At 44.0% G+C, this 20,732-nt stretch overlaps 1 protein-coding gene across 8 annotated transcripts in view; it reads right to left on the bottom strand.

Moving 5' to 3' along the window:
- The window catches only part of NIM1K (NIM1 serine/threonine protein kinase), a 68,681-nt gene that overhangs the window by 7,484 nt on the left and 40,465 nt on the right, over positions 1–20,732 (bottom strand). For 4 of the 8 annotated variants that reach the window (XM_082382412.1, XM_082382417.1, XM_082382414.1 and 1 more), the window contains one exon: positions 12,849–13,846. In XM_082382412.1, coding sequence (XP_082238538.1) covers positions 12,849–13,140 — 292 coding nt within the window. In that variant the 5' untranslated portion in view covers positions 13,141–13,846. Of the gene's footprint in view, positions 1–12,848; positions 13,847–15,505; positions 17,846–17,882; positions 17,930–20,732 lie in introns of those variants that run through there. The other 4 variants (XM_082382416.1, XM_082382415.1, XM_082382418.1 and 1 more) reach the window with 4 other exon arrangements.

Genomic DNA, 20,732 nt, shown 5'->3' with positions numbered 1-20,732 from the left:
GGAGTCCTGAGGAGTACATGCCCCAGAGTAAAGGGGCAGCTGCTACTCAACCCCAGACAATTGTTACTGTTTGAGATGTAGACTCAGTGTTATCAAATCTAATTTTTTTCAAGAGACATCTGAATTGTAATGCAATCATTCTAATCATTAAGTGTCAGCAACTAATTCAAAATTTCAAACCTAGAGTGGACCAAGCAAAATCTGTCTTTGGGACCAAAGGGACAGGGGGAGGGAGCAGATATTAGAACCTAGAGAGTGTTGTGTAGAGAAAGCTGCCTTGAGGGGAGCTGAGACATCCTTCCAGACGTACAGCTGGCCGGAATCAACCTCACAGTCAGGCTGGGGGAACAGATCTCAGGCTCTCGCTCTCCTTCCTTTGATCCAATGCAAGGGCTCCCTACAAGCCAAAGCCAACTGGAACCCATTGGACTAAAGAGACGTGATGTAGTCTGGGACAGAGAGCAAAATGAAGGGTGGGAAATGGATCTGGGGAAGCAGATGGAAGATGTCCGGCACAGTGGGCTAGGAGGGTAAGAGAGCCGGATGCAGCGGAGCAAAAAACAAGGGGATGTTCCCCGAATCAGAGGGTCAGGGAAGATTTTTAACACTTTCCCTGGAGTCTAAGTGTTAACTAGAGGAAAGTAGGGGGGAAGAAATATGGAGAGATTCTAATAGTAGGGTTGTATAGGAGAGAAGATCTTGAGGCAGGAAAGACCCTAATACCTTAGGGTAATGGTCTATACACTTTTTTGATTAGCTTCCTTTACTAATAAAACATTTTTGAGCATTGCTCTCTATGTATATTTATTTATAAATTATATGCATGCACTACTAATATACACATTTTAAATGTATGTAATCATGGAAATTAAAAACATGTAATTACAAATAAATATAGAAAAGAAGTTCTAATATTTTCTTCCCTCATCCCAGTGGGCACCTCCATGGGTGGTATGTGCACCCTACTTTGGAGACCACTGCCTCTGAGGAATTGAAAGAAGAGAGTGGAGCTGGCACATGGGGAATGAAGGGAAAGATAAGCCAAGACGAGGCTGGAGAGTCAGCCAGGGCCAAAGTCCGTGAGTCATATTCTGGACCTCAGATTAAGGGCATTGAGAAACCACTGGAGAGTTTCTTTTTTTTTTCTTTATTTTATTTTATATTGGGGTATAGTTGATTAACAATGTTGTGTTAGTTTCAGGTGAACAGCAAAGGGATTCAGTTATACATATACATGTATCCATTCTTTTTCAAATTCTTTTCCCATTTAGGTTGTTACATAATACTGAGCGGAGTTCCCTGTGCTATACAGTAGGTCCTTGTTGCTTATCCGTTTTAAATATAGCGGTGTGTATGTATCAATCCCAAACTCCCTAACTATCTCTTGCCTGCACCCTTCCCCTCTGGTAACCAAGAGAAACCACTAGAAAGTTTCAAGCAGAGAGCAAGCTACATGACCAGGCTTGCATTTTCTAAAAGACCGCTTCTGGCTGCAGTGCAGAGGATGAGATAAATATGGATGAGGGAGACAGATTACAGCAATTTAATCCAACTAGGAAAGGGTGAGATATTTAGAAGGGAGCATCAATAGCACTTGGGGTTCAGCCAAGGGTTAGGGTTGAAGAAGAGGTAAAGGTTTCTGGGTTGAGGAATGGGGAGGATTGGTGGCGTGCACTGGAGGGGCATCTTTTTTCTTTTTTTTTTTTAAATTAATTAATTAATTTATTTATTTATTTTTGGCTGTGTTTGGTCTTCATTGCTGTGCACAGGCTTTCTCTAGTTGCGGTGAGCAGGGGGCTACTCTTCGTTGCAGCGTGTGGGCTTTTCATTGCAGTGGCTTCTCTTGTTGCAGAGCACGGGCTCTAGGTGCGATGGCTTCAGTAGTTGTGGCACGTGGGCTCAATAGTTGTGGCTCGCGGGCTTTAGAGCGCAGGCTCAGTAGTTGTGGCGCATGGGCTTAGTTGCTCCGCGGCATGTGGGAACTTCCCGGACCAGGGCTCGAACCCTTGCCCCCTGCATTGGCAGGCGGATTCTTAACCACTGCGCCACCAGGGAAGTCCTGGAGGAGCATCTTTATTGTTGTTGTCATGGCTCTGTGTACTCCCTCAACACCTCTGGTCTCTCTTATTGTGTTTACTCAGCTGAACCACACCCTGCTTAAATTCAGCCTCCCACCTACTCTCTACCTACACCCATGCAGTGACCATGATGGCTTGTCTCACTTTGAATTCATGATCTATAACCTCAGGTGCGTCTTTATTGCTCCTGGCAGACACACTACATTTCCCTGGTCCAATAGCGTCCCTACACTTTTAGATGACGCTTTCATGGCTTCTCTTCTCCCATCAAATCTCTAATACCCTCTCTCTCTCCTCACTCATAGCTGATGACTTTGATTTCTATTTTATTGAGTAAAGAAAGCCATAGAAGAGAATTTCTTCAAGTTCCTTCTGCCACTTCTTCCAGCCTACCTGAATCTGTGCCCATAAACTCTGTATTCCTTCCTGTTTCTCTGGATAAATGGTCCCTGCTCCTATCTAAGGCCTAGCTACCCCTCTACATGTTGAATAGATTCCATCTACTCTCCTCTACTCAAGAACAGGCATCCAAAATTTCTTCCTTCTCTCCTGCATCATAAGTTTTAACCTTTCTACTGAATCTTTTCCATCTGCATACATTCATGCTATTTACCCATCTAAAAAAAAAAAAAGTCTTCCCCACAAAAATGCATACATGTTACCAAAAGACTTGTACTGGAATGTTCATAGTAACATTATTCATAATAGCCCCAAATTGGAAACTGTCCTCGTGTTCATCAACAGTAGAATGGATAAGTAAATTGTGGTATATTTGTACAATGGGCTGCTATATAGCAATAAGAATGAAGCATCTAAACTACATAAAATAATACGGATGGTTTTCCCCCATTTTTTTTTTTTTTTTTTTTTTGGGCCGTGCTTTGCAGCTTGCACCAGGGATTGAACTCGGGGCTCCGGCAGTGAGAGAGCCAAGTCCTAACCACTGGACCACCAGGGAAGTCCCCAGCTTTCACAAGTTTAATATTGAGCAAATGAAATAAGGCAAAAGAACACATATTGTATGATGTCATTTATATAAAGCTTTACAGGCAAACACAATCTGTGATGTTAGAAGTCAGGGTAGTGGTTATACTTGGGGATGTAGTAAATAGAAGGGGGGATAGGGGAGCCTCTGAAGTACTGGGAATGTTCTCTTTTTTGAACTTGGTGGTGGTTATATGGGTCTTTTTAGTTTGGAAAATTCATTTAACTGCATATTTGTGATTTTCATACTTCTTTTTGTATTTATGTATGTTAAACATTAAAAAAAGTTTTTGAGAAACCACGAAAAACCTCTCTCGACTCCACTTCCCCCTCTAGCATCAGACTTTTTCTCATTCTCTTTGTAGGAAAACTCTCTTAAAGAGCTGGTTCTACATCACTGTCTCCAGTCCTCCCCTCATTATGTCTTGAACCTAAGAGATATTGCTGCTAAAAAAGCTCCTCTCAGGGTCACCGATGACCTCCAAGTTGCTAAAACCAATGGCCAGCTTTCAGGCTTCATCCTTCCTCCTAGAAACACCTTCGTCACTTGGTTTCTAGGAAAACACACGCTCCTGGTTTTTCTCCTACCTCTTGCCACTTCTTCTAAGGCTCCTTTGCTGTGTTCTTTTCATCTGCCCAGCCTCTAAATGTTGGGACACCTGAAGGCTTAGTCCTTGGACATCTCTACAATTTCCTCAGCAATTCCAGATGCATAAATATACCTGCCTACAAGACCTCTCCACTTGGTTGTCTCAGTTTGGCTTCTTACAGAAGGAGATCATGAGGCAGTGATTCAGGTGCAAATGGTTGATAAAGGAGGTGGTACCCAGGAAACACCGGTAGAAGAATGAGGAAAGGCAGCCAATTAAGGATGTGTTATTAAGCAAGTTACCAGTTAATCCTGTATGGCTGTTAGCATAACTGACATCATCTCGGGCTCATACAATTCCTCCTGTCCTTCCACTGACCCTACCCAGGACTGCACTATGCGGCAAATCACTTCTCTGTCAAGGGCTTTGTAGTTAACAGATATTGTTTAATGATCGGTAGGTCCAGGTGGCCTCTATGATCCGTTAGTCCCCAAATAATGATGAAAACCTCGCTGACATTTTCCTGGTACCCACGAGACTAGTTACCCATTCAGTCATCTTGACTTAGGAATGTAATTCCTGTTTTCAAGGGTACTCCCATACCCTAGGTTAGCTACAAAATTGCCCCAGTGGCCCTTCGGGCGGTGCAGAGTACAGCTGCGAATGCTTCCAGATCTTTGTCGGCCCGATCCTCATCCCACCTTGTCAGGCACCTACAATAAACTGATCCGTTGAGTATATGGAGCTGCCTGCCTCATTTTTCAGTCTCAAGATGACTTCTCAGTTCGATGGGCATCTTTTGTTCCCTCCGTCTTCCAAAGATCCTGCTGCGAGTTATCGTTTGAGTTTTATCATGAGAAGAGTGAGAGAGCTGGGGTATTTGTACATCAACTCCTGCCAGTAACTAGTTGTTGGCTGTTCCTGGCAGACGTTAATTCCCCTCTATTTCCCACGCATGCAGGAAGAGCAGCTCCGGCAGCTAGAGAAAGCCCAGAGGCAAAGAGATGGAGAGACTGGCATTTGAAGGTCTGGCCTGCATGCACTGAAATGGAAAGGCCCAAGGAGACACGGGTGAGGCATCAACAGCCTCTGTTATGCATGTGTAACAGGCACACCCAGCATAACACGTCCAATACTGATCTCCCCCACCCCAAACCTGTTCCTTCTACAGTCTTCCCAGTTTCAGTAAATGGAAACTCTATTCTTGCAGTCATCCAGAACAAAAACCTTGACTATTTGACTCTTCTCTTTTACACTCCACTTTCAATCTGTCAGCAAATCCTGTTCTCTCTACTTCTAAATACAGCCAGAATCCAGCCACTTCTCAGCCTTTCACTGCTCCCTTCCTGGTCCAAGCCACCATTCTCTCTTGCCTGGATTATTCCGATAGGCTCCTAGCTGATCTCTCCTTTTCTGCCTTTGACCCCTCGCAGCCTATTTTCAACAGAGCAGCCAAAGTGATCCTATTAAGCTAAGCCAGGTCTCGCCTCACTTCTCTGCTCCCTCAAAGGGCTCGGGTTTCCCTCACAGGAAAAGCCAAAGTCCTGACTATGCCATATTGCATATTAACCCTACGTGGTCTGGTCCCTGCCACTCTCTGCTGTCACCCGCCTCAGCCGTCCCTAGAGTTTTACAGGCACTCTCCCGCCTTGGCGCTCTTTTGCTTGCTCTCCCCTCTGCCTGACCACGTTCCCCCATGGACTCCATGGCCAGTTTCCTTATTCCCTTCAGCTCAATGATCACCTCCTCAGGGAGGCTGTCCCTGGCCATTTTGTCTAAAACTGCAGCCCCCAATGCTCCCTCCCCTCCCCTCCGCTCTATCTTCCCTCCTGTCACTTATCACTACGTAGCACAATGAATATTTTACTGGCTTACTTTTGTCTGTCTCTCCCGGCTAGAACATAAGCTCCACAGGACAGATTGTTGTCTATTTTGTTCACTTCTGTATCTCCAGTCCCTAGAACAGTGCCTGTTACACGGGAGGTGATCAACAAATATTTGTTGAATAAATGATCTCACTGAACGCTCACAAGAGCCCAGGATAAGTATCCCCATTGCAGTGTAACTCAATTTTGCACCTTGCTTTTTCATTTATTATCGTGTCCCACGCATCCTCCATGTTACCACAGACTCTCCACAATTGTGATTTTTAATGGCTGTGTGACTTCCATCCAAGTGCATATGCTTTAATATCCATGAGCATTCCTGTATCATTGGAGCATATAAATTATTTTGAGTCCTTTGCGTTATAAATAGGGAACTTTTTTGTTATAGTAATACTGAATTTATTTTTAGGATGGATTCACCAAAGCCACTAACTAACCATTCTTAAAGTAAGAAAACATAATTTTATTTATTTTTAATTTACTTTTTTATTGAAGTATAGTTGATTTATAATATTGCATTAATTTCTGCTGTATAGCAAAGTCTTTTTTACGTTCTTTTCCATTATGGTTTATCCCAGGATATTGAATATAGTCTCCTGTGCTATACAGTAGGACCGTGTTTATCCATTCTATACACAATAGTTTGCATTTACTAACACCAAACTCCCAGTCCATTCCTCCCCCATACCCCCTCCCCCTTGGCAACTGCAAGTCTGTTCTCTACGTCTGTGAGTCTGTTTCTATTTCATAGATGTGTTCATTTGTGACATATTTTAGATTCCACATCTAAGTGACATCATATGGTATTTGTCTTTCTTCTTCTGCCTTACTTCACTTAGTATGATAATCTCTAGTTGCATCCAGAAAACATAAATTTAAATTTTTGTTTTAATGAATGTACTCAAGAGGAGGGACCCCTTTTTCAAAACCACTGGGCCTTCTCGGTTAAGATTTACTAGAGCCCCCAGCCCTGTCCTGCTAGGAGACTACAGCATGAAGAACCCACCAGAGAGTACCGCCGTGCATTGCTCCCCCCCATATCTCTTCCCACCACTACTGGATTTTCCGGGGAAGTTATTATACTAACTTAATTCACCAAGTATTTGTTGACTATTTATTAGTTATAATGAATGTGGGGGACGTCTGAGGATCAATGTGACACAATGTCTGACACCAAGGAGCCTATGACCAGGACATACAAGACTTTCACTATACCCCAGATTTGTTAGGCCCCAAATCTTTATTTCTCATGCATACTTTCTCTTGGGTTCCAAGATGGTCATTGGGCTCCTTTACTTGACCTCCATGTACCTCCAAGTCAGTGCTTCCAGATCTGCACTCTCAAATCCACTTCTTCTCCTGTATTCACTATTCACTGCTAAGTCATTAAGGCTGGAAACCTGGGAGTCATCTTTAATTCTTCCCCTCCCTGTCCTCTCCTGCTTTCCCCCATGCAGTTGACCACAGGTTTTCCAATACTCTAAAATAGTTTTCAAATGCATCCCCTTCTCTCCATCCTCACTGTCGCTTCCTTAGTTGAGGTGGACATCATCATTCATCTGGACCATTAGACTAATATTTTATTCTGACATGCCTGACTCTTGTCATGCCCCAACTTCAATTCACTTTCCTCACTGAAATTATTAATAGTTAATCATTTTATTAATTGCTTGCTTAAAGTTCTTCAATGGCTTCCTGATACATGAATGACAAAATCCAAATATGCAAGAAGATTCTCCATGATCTAGTCCCTGCCTACATCACCCACCATATCTCCCACTACTCTGTGGGTGCATCCCGTGCACTAGCCTCATTGAATTACTCTTAAATCTCCAAACACTCCGCACCCTGGCTCATATCTCCAGTCACTTTACATCCTCTCTCTCTGACTGGAATTCCCTTTCCTCTGTGTCCTGCATTATTTCTCTGCAAACCTCAAGACCTAATGCAAGCCTTTCCTGATCAATTGACCCTTTCCTGATTTCAGCCACAGTCGAACACACCCTTTGTAACCTCACCCTGTGACAGCATTTATCAATTGTTTCCTGTCTGTCTCCATTACCTACTGCGAGTTCCTATCAGGCAAGAGCTGTATCTTATTCATCTCTGTAAGGCACAAGAGAGTTTATTATATTTTTTAAAAGAGAATGAATGAACCGATGCATAAATAAATTGAGAGAGAAGAAGAAAGGCTTCTAGAAACATGAGACTAGAGTAACAGAGAAGAAGACCAGGGATGAAGGGGTCAGAAAGGACAGCAACAGAGAAGGGGACAGGCACCCATGGCCTCTTTTACTTTTGTTTGAGGCAACAGATGGGACATAAAATATTCAGAAGCCGAGTGCGTCATTTCTTTTGAGAAATTTCTAATCAGCCTAAAAGGGGACTCATGATGGCTTCAGCCTGCCCTATCAGCTTGCAAGGCCCAAGAGAATCTGAGCCATTAGCTATAAAAATAAACTCCAGCCAGCAGGGGCTGATACTGGAGCCTTCTCTTTAGGGATCCAGAGCAGCTGGTGTCTTTTTTTAAACTACTGTCTTGGGAGCTGCCCCTGGCACAGAAACTCTCCGCTTCCCTGGGAATCTCCTCCATTATCTTATCCAGGTTGTCCATATTTCCTAGAAAACCTAATGACAATTCTGGGCAAGCTGGCTTTGTATGGGAACCCTATTTATACAAATCACTATTCAGACTATGTCATCTGACATGGCCTGGTAATGGGACAGGGTATTTGTAATTCCCAGCAAGGCTAAACCACTCCCTGATAAATCTCCTTCCATTGTAGAGGTAAAGATTTTAGAGGAATGTCCCCCTGTCTTTCCATCCCAGTCTGCTCCCGGTAGCCTAACGTCCTCCCTCTTTTCATAAGTCACAATCTTCCAGTCTTGCCTCTGTCATCCTCCCAGAGTTCTCACTTCCTAGTACCTACACCGCCCGCCTCTTTCTTCATCCCCACATCGATCCGCATCTGGGTCTCCCCTCCTTTACACTCTCAGCTCCTTTTGTCCTCACCTTTCTACTCTTTCCTGGGCTCACTTCTGATAGAACCCAGAAGAGAGATCAGCACGGTACCAGGACGAGGCCCTCACGGGATGAGTCTGCAAGTTGGGAGGTGAAGTCTGGGATTCATTTTCCTGTTGCATCAGTACAATGTGCACAATGACCTGCTGTTAACATTTTCTGGCTTGTTTAAACGTGCTTGTTGAACTGATTTTTCCTCTGCCTGTGCTTTTGGCCTTCCTCTCCTTTTGTGCACCCATCCCATCCCGTAAGCAGAGGCTGACATCGAGCCTTTGGCAATAGGGCTACTCTGTGGTGGGTTAGGAGTGAGGAGAGCATGATAGTGAGGCCACTGAGGCCCCCATCCACACAGCAGGAAAACGCCGCATTCTCTGAAACTCAAGGGACTAGAATTAAGTTAATTCTGTAATATGACAGGCAAGAAGCCTTTGGCATTCAAGAAGAAAGTCACTATGTAAACACCAGTTGTGGTCCTTCCTCTTTCTTCTGTCCTCCTCACGTAACAGCCTGTCTGCAGAATTAGACGCTCTCCTGCTCCTGGCTTGTGGCGGTTTCCCTGCTTAGCTGGTTATTGTCCCGGTGATGATGTGTCCGTCAATTTACTGTGTTCTCCACTCTCCCGTCTCAGAGACGCTTCTCTGGACCTCGGGCCCTGCTGACAGTGCAGTGGGTCGTGTGACCCGAAAGGCTGCAGCTGACTTGACATAGGCAGGCCCTTGACTCAGCGGTGGCCCATCGCCGGCTGGTCAGTGAGCGATTATATTCTCTTTTCAAAATCTGAGCTGAAATAGAATGAAACTAGTGGGATGGAGATGGGATAAAGCTGAGAGGTTATGTAGATATGGGACTGGAAACAATTATTCTTGGCCATATGCCTTTGGATAATTAAGCAGAGAAGGCCACTCCGCAGAGAGAAGTACGAAGTAGAAATGAGAAGCCGCACAACCCCAGAGAAAGGGGAGATGGAGAGGGTAACCTCCATCCTTGAAACGTGGCTCTGCCTCCCTCCTGAGGGGCCACAAAATTCCCCTGCACACAAGTCACCCTGTCAGCGTGAGCTCCTCTGAGTCGGCTTCTGTCCCATGAAACGAATGACGTGTGACTCACACAGGCCTAAAGGACCTGGACTTTTTTGAAAGCAGACTAATACTGGCACTTAATGAATACTTGCTACATGCTCTGTCTAGGTACATGGTAAATATTCAGTATATTATATCTTTTTAAAATTCGCTTCTCCTAGCAATCCTAGGCAGCTGATATATTTTCTTCATGTATACATAAGGAAATTGTGGCATAGAATGGTAAAATAATTTGTTCGGGGGTCACACAGCTAGAGGAAAAAAGAATTGGAATTCCACGCAGGTCTGGCTGACTCCAAAGCTGATATCTTTCCACAGTATTGCACTACCTTCTGCCACCTTCAAGACAAGGTGCCGCTCTCTCTTACACACTGTCTGAACAGGGAGGGCGGGCAGAAGGTAGGTGCTGCTTCTGGGTCTTGGTTATACACTCTGTGACTTGCACTTTGTCCCCTGCTTCCCTGCTGCAGGCATTGGAGGGCAGGATCACTCCTCGGTAGTCCGGCCGCCAGGAAGCAGAATGGCTGGTGAGCAGCCTGGGGTCTGGCGGGGGTCTGGGGCTGAAGAAGGCAGTGGTAGCCCACTTGGTCGGCTTGTCCAGGGCAGTGTGTGAAAGAGCTGCCCCCTCCACCCTGTTCGAGGTAGCCGGCAGCGAAAAGGAAGCCGAGCTCTAACCCTGTCTCTGCCGTGACCTTGGGACAGCCACTTCTGAGCCTCCGACTCCCCATTTGTAAAATTCAGGAGGGCTAGACGAGGTCAGTGTTTCCCGAAGTGGAACCTTGAACACTCATGGGGCATGCAGTGGTTTCAGTGCCTGAAAACAGCCTTAAATAGCATCGAATCACAGCATAAAAATGTTATTTCCATATCGGTTCTCCCTTCACTCTCCTAAGTAAGGTAAAGAGAAACTCACAGATGGGTTTTTGGCATGTTTTAAATTGCTTTCAGTCACTTCGTAAGTTTCATTTAAAAATTTTTTTTTTTTTTTGGCCATGCTGTGCGGCGTGCGGGATCTTAATTCCCCCACCAGGGATCAAACCCGTGCCCCCTGCCGTGGAAGTGTGGAGTCCTAACCACTGGACTGCCAGGGAAGTCCCCCTTTAAAATTTTTTGCAAGTTGCTAAGAGAATAGATGTTAAAAGTTCTCACCACACACATACGAAATTGTAGCTATATGACGTGGTGAGTGCGTTAGGTAGCCTTACTGCGGTAACCATTTCATAATATATACATACGTAAAATCAGAACATTATACTCCCTAAACGTACTTGATATTATATGTCAATTACGTCTCAATAAAGCTGGAAAGATAAATAAACAGAACTTTGAAATTTGTTTGCATTGTATTTATTTTTACCACTACCTTCTATTCATGGGTTTTCATGACTTTAATATCAAATTTCCTTCTGAAATAAGTGTAAGTAAAAAATAGACTTGCACAATGATAGCTACCATTTATTGAGTGGCTACTCTGTGCCATGTACTTCATATATATTATTCCTAATTTCCCCAACAATTTTAAGATAAGAATCATTACCTCTATTTTACAGCTGAGGCAACTGAGGACCAAAAAGGCTAAGTAATATACATGCAGTCAGATACCTAGTAAGTGACTGAACGAGGATTTGAACAGATTTGTCTGATTCTGAAGCACATGTTCTTTCCACTATCCTATCCTCTCCACTAGAATCTAATATCTGAACCTACACTCGGGAAGCAGTTCCAACAGGCTCTGCTCAGGCTTTAGCCCCTGTGACCTCTCTGTCACCATGGACACTCTCCCCTTTCTGAATTCCTCTCCTGGTTTGCCTTTATGCAACTTCTCCTCTCCTCTTCCTGATCATGTCTTCCTCTCAATTTCTGGCCCCTCATCTCCTTATGTGTTTTATGTTGTCTTTCACTCTTGCTCTAGACCATTGAAAAGCAACATCTTTCCCAATTAGGTGTGAATCCCAGTCCTAGAGCTGCTTTTATGAGTAATGTAATCAATGCTAGTGGCTGCATTTTGTCAGCGAGGAACCTGAGGGCTCACAGGAGCGCTGTAATGTCTCCAGGTAGGTAAGGTGAGTAGGCATGAACCCAGACACTCGGGCTCAGAGCAAGATAGAAGGGGACTTGGAGCTCCAGTGACTTGGGCGTGTGTGCACGCATGTGCGTGCGTGTGTGTTGGGGGGAGGGGGGTAGAGGAGGTTGTGGTACTTTCTCCACAGGGCCAAACAGGGATGAGCGGGAAGTGGGATTGGGGGTTGGAGAAGAAAACAAAACTCTGACACAAGAAACAGCAGCCCTGGAGACGTGGTGGCAGCCTGAGCGCAAGGAGAATAAATGTCAGTATGGGACTCTCAGGGAGAGGGCAGAGCCCATGGGCTTTAGGAAGTCTGTAGATTATACCAAGTTGCAGGCATTCTTTCTCTGTCCTGTGACTCCGTTATGACTATCTCCAGGCTTAGTCAGCTAAGTTAGAGGTAACTTGAAGAAGTGCCCACTTGGGTTGGGCAGCAAAGGGCTGCTGGTCTCTCCACACAGCTCCTCTCTGAGGCCAGAGCGGTGGGCACTGCTGGTCTAGAATCCAGAGTGGCCAGCAACCAAGCCAGCGTGGATATTTGGTAGCAAGCAAGGAGCTAACAACGATGAGGACTAGTACAGAGCAGACTGAAGCAGAGAAGTTCTTGAGATCAAGTCCTTTGTCCCCAAACCTAACAGAGGCAGCAGCCTCTGGTAAGCAGGAGAGGCTGGACCCCGCTATCCACTGACCATCCAGGAGGTCCCCTGTGCCACTGGTATTGACAACCAAACACAAACAGAAGTTGCAAATAAGGATCCGGAATACAAGTGGGTCCACACTCCACTCTGCTTCTCCAAGGTGTAATTGGAGAGGACGGATTGCCCTCAATGTTTGAGTGAGTTCACCTGCATGCTATAGTGGGAGAGTTTTTGGAGTCAAAATCATCTAAGATTAAACTGCTAAAGCCACATTTGACGTCTTTGGATCTTAGTTTCCTTATCTATAAAGTGAAATAAAAATACTGAGCTCACACCATGGCTGTGAAAATGAACTGCGGCAACAATGGACGGCGGCTGGCATAGGACTTGCACTTAGCAGGGGCTCAGTGATGGCGCCTCACCTGTCTCCTTGGCCCTGGACGCCTAACCCGACCCCCAACCAGGTCCCGACACCCTGGGCATCACCCGTGGAGGCTGGATCCTACCTTTGGTTAGGGAGTGAATCCCGAGCTTGACCTGGGAAAAGTTCCCACTTCCGATTTCCCCTCGGATGCGGTAAAAGCCGATCCGTTTCCCCAGAGTGATCTCCCTCACCACCTTCTGGTCCTGGGACATGTCCTGGGTCAGCTTCTCGAAGGGTGTCAGCTGGCGAGGCTGTCCCTCTCCGTCCTCCTTGGTGCACTCCGTCTGACCGCCACTCTCCACGCTCTCTCGCCGGTCCCACCTGGCATAGTGGGTGTTCTCCAGGCCGCCTCCATTCACATACACGGCCGTCATCGTCCTCCGCAGGCCCACGTTTCCATCTCAGCAGAGGCACCAATCGGGGGCAGGCTGGGGAGGAGCCGAAGGGGCCCGGCGGGTGGGAGACGGGAGTTGACTGCCAGAGCCCTGTGTCCTCGAGAGCTGGGCAAAGACTCTTGAATGTGCAAACCCCCTTCTCAGCTTCAGTCGGGGGAGGGCAGAGGCCAAGGCCAGAACCGCCTACCAGCCAAGCGCGAAGCCGCCCTCACTCGAGACCTTCCTTCACGTTGAACTTCCCAGCTCTAACTGGACCATCAGGCACACGTCCAGGTACCAGAGCCGCTTCCCTGATCAGGCTCCAAGAACTTTCTGGCTGGCCGTGCTGGTGCTCTGTGGTAGGTGGCTGTGTCCCAAAACAAAGGCTCCAGTTTGCTATTTCCTTTGATGGCCAGAGAATCTTTTGCTCTGGTGTGTAAAAGCCCCGCAGAGGCCCTCAGGTCCCTGCTGCTGGCGCGTATCTCTGATCTTCTTCATTTTGCGCTTTTGCTGTCAAGTTGCAGGGCCCCGGAGACCTGATAATCTGGACCCCAGGAAAGAAGAAACTTGCAAATCAGCCTTCTGGTCACACGGGCAGCCAGAGGAGGATTAAATCCCTGCCACGCCACTTTAGCCGGCCTTTATTTAGATGAGCCTTCCTCTAAGCCGTGAGCTGTCTCAAAAATTTGGTGGGTGCTACTTCATCCTAAGAACGGAGAATAAGGAAATGTATTAGCCCATGCTAATGTACAGTACGGGATTTATAATGAATGTGAAACTGCTCGGTGAGCACCAGTCTAAAAGCACTCTACAAATTTCAGTTATGACTCATATCTGTAGTAAATGCTTGATCACATACAATTTAGTAAGAAGAAAATGTACTCACACACACTCCTCGATCTACATCTCAGAAAAGCCCTCACAGCCTGTAAATATTTCTAGCAAAATAATTTTTCTACTTCTGTTTCTGGCTTGTTTTGAAGCCAGACTTTTAAAATAATAATACAATAGGGAATTCCCTGGTGGTCCAGTGGTTAGGACTCCACACTTCCACTGCCGGGGGCCAGGGTTTGATCCCACGAGCCACATGGCACGGCCCCCCAAAAAAAAGGAATTGGTAGGTACAGTGGAAGTGTCTTTAGTAAAATCTGTCAGCTTTTCTGGTCACATCATTTATAAAATAAAGTGACCACGATGTCAAATTTTGAAATAAAATAATATGATCATCATAATGACAAAGATTTCCTATCAGTTTTCAAAAGTTCTTACACTGATTCAAATAACAATGTGTTATATTTCCTTTTACACTGTATGTTCTCATACACCGGCTAATTTTTCTCCTAGGCTTATTTTCTAGGTATTTCTAATCAGGTGTCAGCCTCCAGGCCCAGCAGCTCATTTTGAAGGTTCAGAAACAGGGTAATGTTACTGGAGGGCAAAAGTCTATGGCCTCCTCAGTGATGAGAAATACTGCCCAGCTGGAATATCTTCATGACTTTCTTCCATGCAGCCTCCAGTAAGAAATAATCACTTCCTCCCTGGGTCCCCACAGCACTCTGTACAATTTCCAACGGGTCTCCTCTCCCTGAAGGTGGGAACTGGGTTTAATTCATCTCTATATCCTGCTCTCCTCCTCTCTCCCTCAGCATGGAGCATGATGATAATCTGGACCCCAGGTACAGATTAAAAAAAAATAAAGTGTTTGCTAAATGTGCGTCGAACTCGATTTTTGGACTTGAGCGTTCCAAACCAAAAAACCTGAGCGAAAACATGAGAGACTGCCTTGGAAATGGGAATTCCCAATTCTGTTTGATGGTATCACGTTATTACAGTTAGGTACAGAATTGCTTACACTGTAATTGTGTTTAAATATGGGGTTGCTGAATAAAGAGAAACAAGGACAGGGAAGAGGAGTGGTGGGAGGCTGCCCATCGCTGTGCCTATTTCTGCATGGGGGAGGGGAAGCTGGATGAAGGATAAAGGACAGAGGTTTAAAAGGGGCCAGGTATTAGTAACCACACACATCTCTAGGCTAGAGTCTGAGTAGGGTGTTTTAAAAGACATTTTAAGGTAAAAGAGCCTGAATTAGCTTGAGGAAAAATCTAAGCCACTGGTTCTTAAACCTCCTGGAGTTGCACACTCCTTCGAGATTCTGACGAAGCCTGTGACCCTATCCCCAGGAAAAAGCATGCACACCTAATCTGCATCCAGTTTTAAGGGGTTCACAGACCCTCTGAGACCCATCCCTGTATTTCAGATTAAGAAGCTCTACAAAGATCTCCTCAAATCCCTGGCAGAAAGAGACCACACAGACAAGAAGTGGTGTAACAATTTTAATTCTGAAAGAAACTTTAGCTTCACCTACTCAACGAGAGTGAGGCCTTTCGACAGGATGCAGTGCTCGATCGCCTCGTGTTCCTGCAGGTTCCAGAACTTCTTGGCTCTGTGTCCTTCCTGGGCCTTGCTCAGGACTCCAGGCTTGCCTTTCTCCCAGTGCCTCGCCACAGTGCTGTCATTACCAACCCCAACTAGATAAGCACCTGGAGGGCAGGAACCTGCACCTTATTCTTCGAACTCCCAGGGCTCAGCCCAGTGCCTGGCAGTTGTATGATAAGCATTTGTTGAAGAAGGAATGAATTAACTTACCAACTGATTGATCGTTACATTCAGGTATGATCTATTGAGTAGAGGTAAATATTTTATTTATAGACACATAACACTATCCCAGCATTTACTTGAATTATCTCAGAAAGCTTATTTCAGTCCACATTTCCAAGGCCTGGGCTACCTGCTACTGGCCAATAGTATTCCTGGCCCCGCCTTCTTGTGTAGGTGAAAGCTTAGTCTGAATTCCACCATCCAACTGAGAATTGCTACAGTACTGCTTAGAAATCCAAAGTCTTCAAATTATAATGCACTGGTTAGAGAGGGAAACAGGAGCTCTCATTCATTGTTAGAGGGTATAAATTGGTACAATTGCTTGGAGAACAATTGGCTATAGGTATTAAAGTACAAGTGTACATATCCTTTGCCTCAGCTATTCCACTTGAATTTATCCTGCACGTACATTCACAAAGGTATACGTATTTCTCATATAAAGATGGCTAGATAGATATTCACTGCTGCATTGTTTTGTAGGAAAAAACTAGACATTAATTAATTAAATGCCCGTCAGTAGGGACAAGTTAAATAAGTTACAATACATACATATACAAAAATAGTGGATTATTTGTGAAATAATTCATTGTACTTGTGAAAAAGAATGAGTTATGATATCCAAGATACATTGTTAAGAGGTCAGTAGAGTATTTTTCACTATTTACTCTTTTTATATGATTTACCTTTTTTTCATGTGCTTGTATTTACCTTTAAAGAGAAAATTAAAAATATGTAATATGTTGCCATCTTACACAATTGGTGTACAGAAAGTTTGCTTTACTTTTGGTTATACAGGGAGATTGCCACACCTGATTGTCTAATACTAATGGACTGTTTTTAAAATCAAAAGATAATTAGGGACTTCTAGTTAAATACAGAATTTTATGCTTTCATTTATTTCTATTTCCTGCCAAAACCCCACAGTAGGAATAAGAGGGGAAAAAGGCATAAACCCATAAGGACAAACAGAGTACGAGAGGTAATAGCAGATGTAAGATACCAACACATCTGGGGGAGATGGAAAGCAAATTGAGGAGTAGTTAATGACTCTGCAAAGACAGTGAAGAAAACTGCAAAACTGGATACGCCAATGAGATATACCTTTCTGAACGCTCAAGAGACTTCAAACTGTAAGAGACCAACTACCTCAAAGTTTGGAGGATTGAAGCAGACCAAAAATAGGGATTGTTTGAATGTAGAGCAGTGAGAGCCCCAGCCCCTTTCCTCCTCAGAGCCAGTGTGCTACTCTCCCTGCCCACTCCCAGGCCAGCTCAGGAGCACAAGGCACAGGACAGTCCATTAGCTCAGATCCAGTTATGGGATCACTGTTTCCCTCTTCTCTCTGCACCCCTAAACCCTTGAGTTTCCAGGATAAAGGGAAACATGTATATAATCTGCCAGGCAGGGGATTCCTCTTTTGGTTAAAGAGAAAAGACCTCCTGAAACCCATATTCAGAGGTTCTCCAACCCAAAACCCGCCTGACCACCTACTGTGCAATCCTCCAGGTGCCAGTTTCACTTGCAGGCAAGGAGCTTCTGATCAGATTTAAGTGCCTTCTGCTTAGAATGAATGTCCAGCCAAGAGGCGCCAGACACCTGAGGAAAGGCTCCACAATGAAAGGAAGAAAGCATACCTACCCCCCTCGGCTGCTCGCCCGCTAGGTAAGGCAGGGATTCCGTGTGGCTGACAGGGTCCTGGTGCTCTGGTCACATGTCAGGCCTGAGCCTCTGAGGTGGGAGAGTCGAGTTCAGGACATTGGTCCACCAAAGACCTCCCGGCCCCATGTAATATCAAATGGCAAAAGCTCTCCCAGAGATCTCCTTCTCAATGCTAAGACCCAGCCCCACTCAATGACCAGCAAGCTACAGTGCTGGACACCTTATGCCAAACAACTAGCAAGAGAGGAACACAACCCCACCCATTAGCAGAGAGGCTGCCTAAAATCATAAGTTCACAGACCCCAAAACACACCACTGGACGTGGTCCTGCCCACCAGAAAGACAAGATCAGGCCTCATCCACCAGAACACAGGCACCAATCCCCTCCACCAGGAAGCCTACACAAGCCACTGAACCAAACTTACCCACTGGGAGCAGACACCAAAAACAACAGGAACTACGAACCTGTGGCCTGCAAAAAAGGAGAACCCAAACACAGTAAGTTAAGCAAAATGAGAACACAGAGAAATACACAGCAGATGAAGGAGCAAGGTAAAAACCCACCAGACCAAACAAATGAAGAGGAAATAGGCAGTCTACCTGAAAAAGAATTCAGAGTAATGATAGTAAAGATGATCCAAAATCTTGGAAATAGAATGGAGAAAATACAAGAAACGTTTAACAAGGACCTAGAAGAACTAAAGAGCAAACAAACAATGATGAACAACACAATAAATGAAATTAAAAATTCTCTAGAAGGAATCAGTAGAAGAATAACTGAGGCAGAAGAACGGATAAGTGACCTGGAAGATAAAGTAGTGGAAATAACTACCACAGACCAGAATAAAGACAAAAGAATGAACAGAATTGAGGACAATCTCAGAGACCTCTGGGACAACATTAAACGCACCAACTTTCGAATTATAGGGGTCCCAGAAGAAGAAGAGAAAAAGAAAGGGACTGAGAAAATATTTGAAGAGATTATAGTTGAAAACTTCCTTAATATGGGTAAGGAAATAGTCAGTCAAGTCCAGGAAGCACAGAGAGTCCCATACAGCATAAATTCAAGGAGGAACATGCCAAGACACATATTAATCAAACTATCAAAAATTAAGTACAAAGAAAAAATATTAAAAACAGCAAGGGAGAAGCAACAATTAACATACAAGGGAATCCCCATAAGGTTAACAGCTGATCTTTCAGCAGAAACTCTGCAAGCCAGAAGGGAGTGGCAAGACATATTTAAAGTGATGAAGGAGAAAAACCTACAACCAAGATTACTCTACCCGGCAAGGATCTCATTCAGATTCGACAGAGAAATTAAAACCTTTACAGACAAGCAACAGCTAAGAGAATTCAGCACCACCAAACCAGCTCTACAACAAATGCTAAAGGAACTTCTCTAAGTGGGAAACACAAGAGAAGGAAAAGACTTACAATAACAAACCCAAAACAATTAAGAAAATGGTAATAGGAACATACATATCGATAACTACCTTAAATGTAAATGGATTAAATGCTCCAACTAAAAGACATAGACTGGCTGAATGGATACAAAAACAAGACCCATATATATGCTGTCTACAAGAGACCCACTTCAGACCTAGGGACACATATAGACTGAAAGTGAGGGGATGGAAAAAGATATTCCATGCAAATGGGAATCAAAAGAAAGCTGGAGTAGCAATTCTCATATCAGACAAAATAGACTTTAAAATAAAGACTATTACAAGAGACAAAGAAGGACACTACATAATGATCAAGGGATAAATCCAAGAGGAAGATATAACAATTGTAAATATTTATGCATCCAAGCTAGGGGCACCTCAGTACATAAGGCAAATGCTAACAGCCATAAAAGGGGAAATCGACAGTAACACAATCATAGTAGGGCAGTTTAACACCCCACTTTCACCAATGGACAGATCATCCAAAATGAAAATAAATAAGGAAACACAATCTTTAAATGATACATTAAAGAAGATGGACTTAATTGATATTTATAGGACATACCATCCAACAACAGCAGATTACACTTTCTTCTCAAGTGCTCAGAGAACATTCTCCAGGATAGATCATATCTTGGGTCACAAATCAAGCCTTGGTAAATTTAAGAAAATTGAAATTGTATCAAGTATCTTTTCTGACCACTACGCCATGAGACTAGATATCAATTACAGGAAAAAATCTGTAAAAAATACAAACACCTGGAGGCTAAACAATACACTACTAAATACAAAGAGATCACTGAAGAAATCAAAGAGGAAATCAAAAAATACCTAGAAACAAATGACAATGAAAACACGATAACCCAAAACCTATGGGATGCAGCAAAAGGAGTTCTAAGAGGGAAGTTTATAGTAATACAACCTTACCTCAAGAAACAAGAAACAGCTCAAATAAACAACCTAAGCTTATACCTAAAGCAATTAGAGAAAGAACAAAAAACCCCCAAAGTTAGCAGAAGGAAAGAAATCATAAAGATCAGATCAGAAATAAATGAAAAAGAAATGAAGGAAACAATAGCAAAGATCAATAAAAGTAAAAGCTGGTTCTTTGAGAAGATAAACAAAATTGATAAACCATTAGCCAGAGTCATCAAGATAAAAGGGAGGAGACTCAAATCAATAGAATTAGAAATGAAAAAGGAGAAGTAACAACTGACACTGCAGAAATACAAAGGATCATGAGAGATTACTACAAGCAACTATATGCCAATAAAATGGACAACCTGGAAGAAATGGACAAATTCTTAGAAAAGTACAACCTTCCGAGACTGAGCCAGGAAGAAATAGAAAATATAAACAGACCAATAACAAACACTGAAATTGAAACTCTGATTAAAAATCTTCCAACAAACAAAAGTCCAGGACCAGATGGCTTCACAGGTGAATTCTATCAAACATTTAGAGAAGAGCTAACACCTACCCTTCTCAAACTCTTCCAAAATATAGCAGAGGGAGGAACACTCCCAAACTCATTCTACAAGGCCACCATCACCCTGATACCAAAACCAGACAAAGATGCCACAAAAAAAGAAGACTACAGGCCAATATCACTGATGAACATAGATGCAAAAATCCTCAACAAAATACTAGCAAACAGAATCCAACAGCACATTAAAAGGATCACACACCATGATCAAGCAGGGTTTACCCCAGGAATGCAAGGATTCTTCAATATATGCAAATCAATCAATGTGATAAACGATATTAACAAATTGAAGGAGAAAAACCATATGATCATCTCAATAGATGCAGAAAAAGCTTTTGACA

This window comes from Balaenoptera borealis (assembly GCF_965194805.1).
Source record: "Balaenoptera borealis genome assembly, chromosome: 2".
Classification (NCBI taxonomy): Eukaryota; Metazoa; Chordata; class Mammalia; order Artiodactyla; family Balaenopteridae; genus Balaenoptera; species Balaenoptera borealis.
Note: the sequence above shows the minus strand (reverse complement) of the source record. Positions and strands in the feature narration are given on the sequence as shown.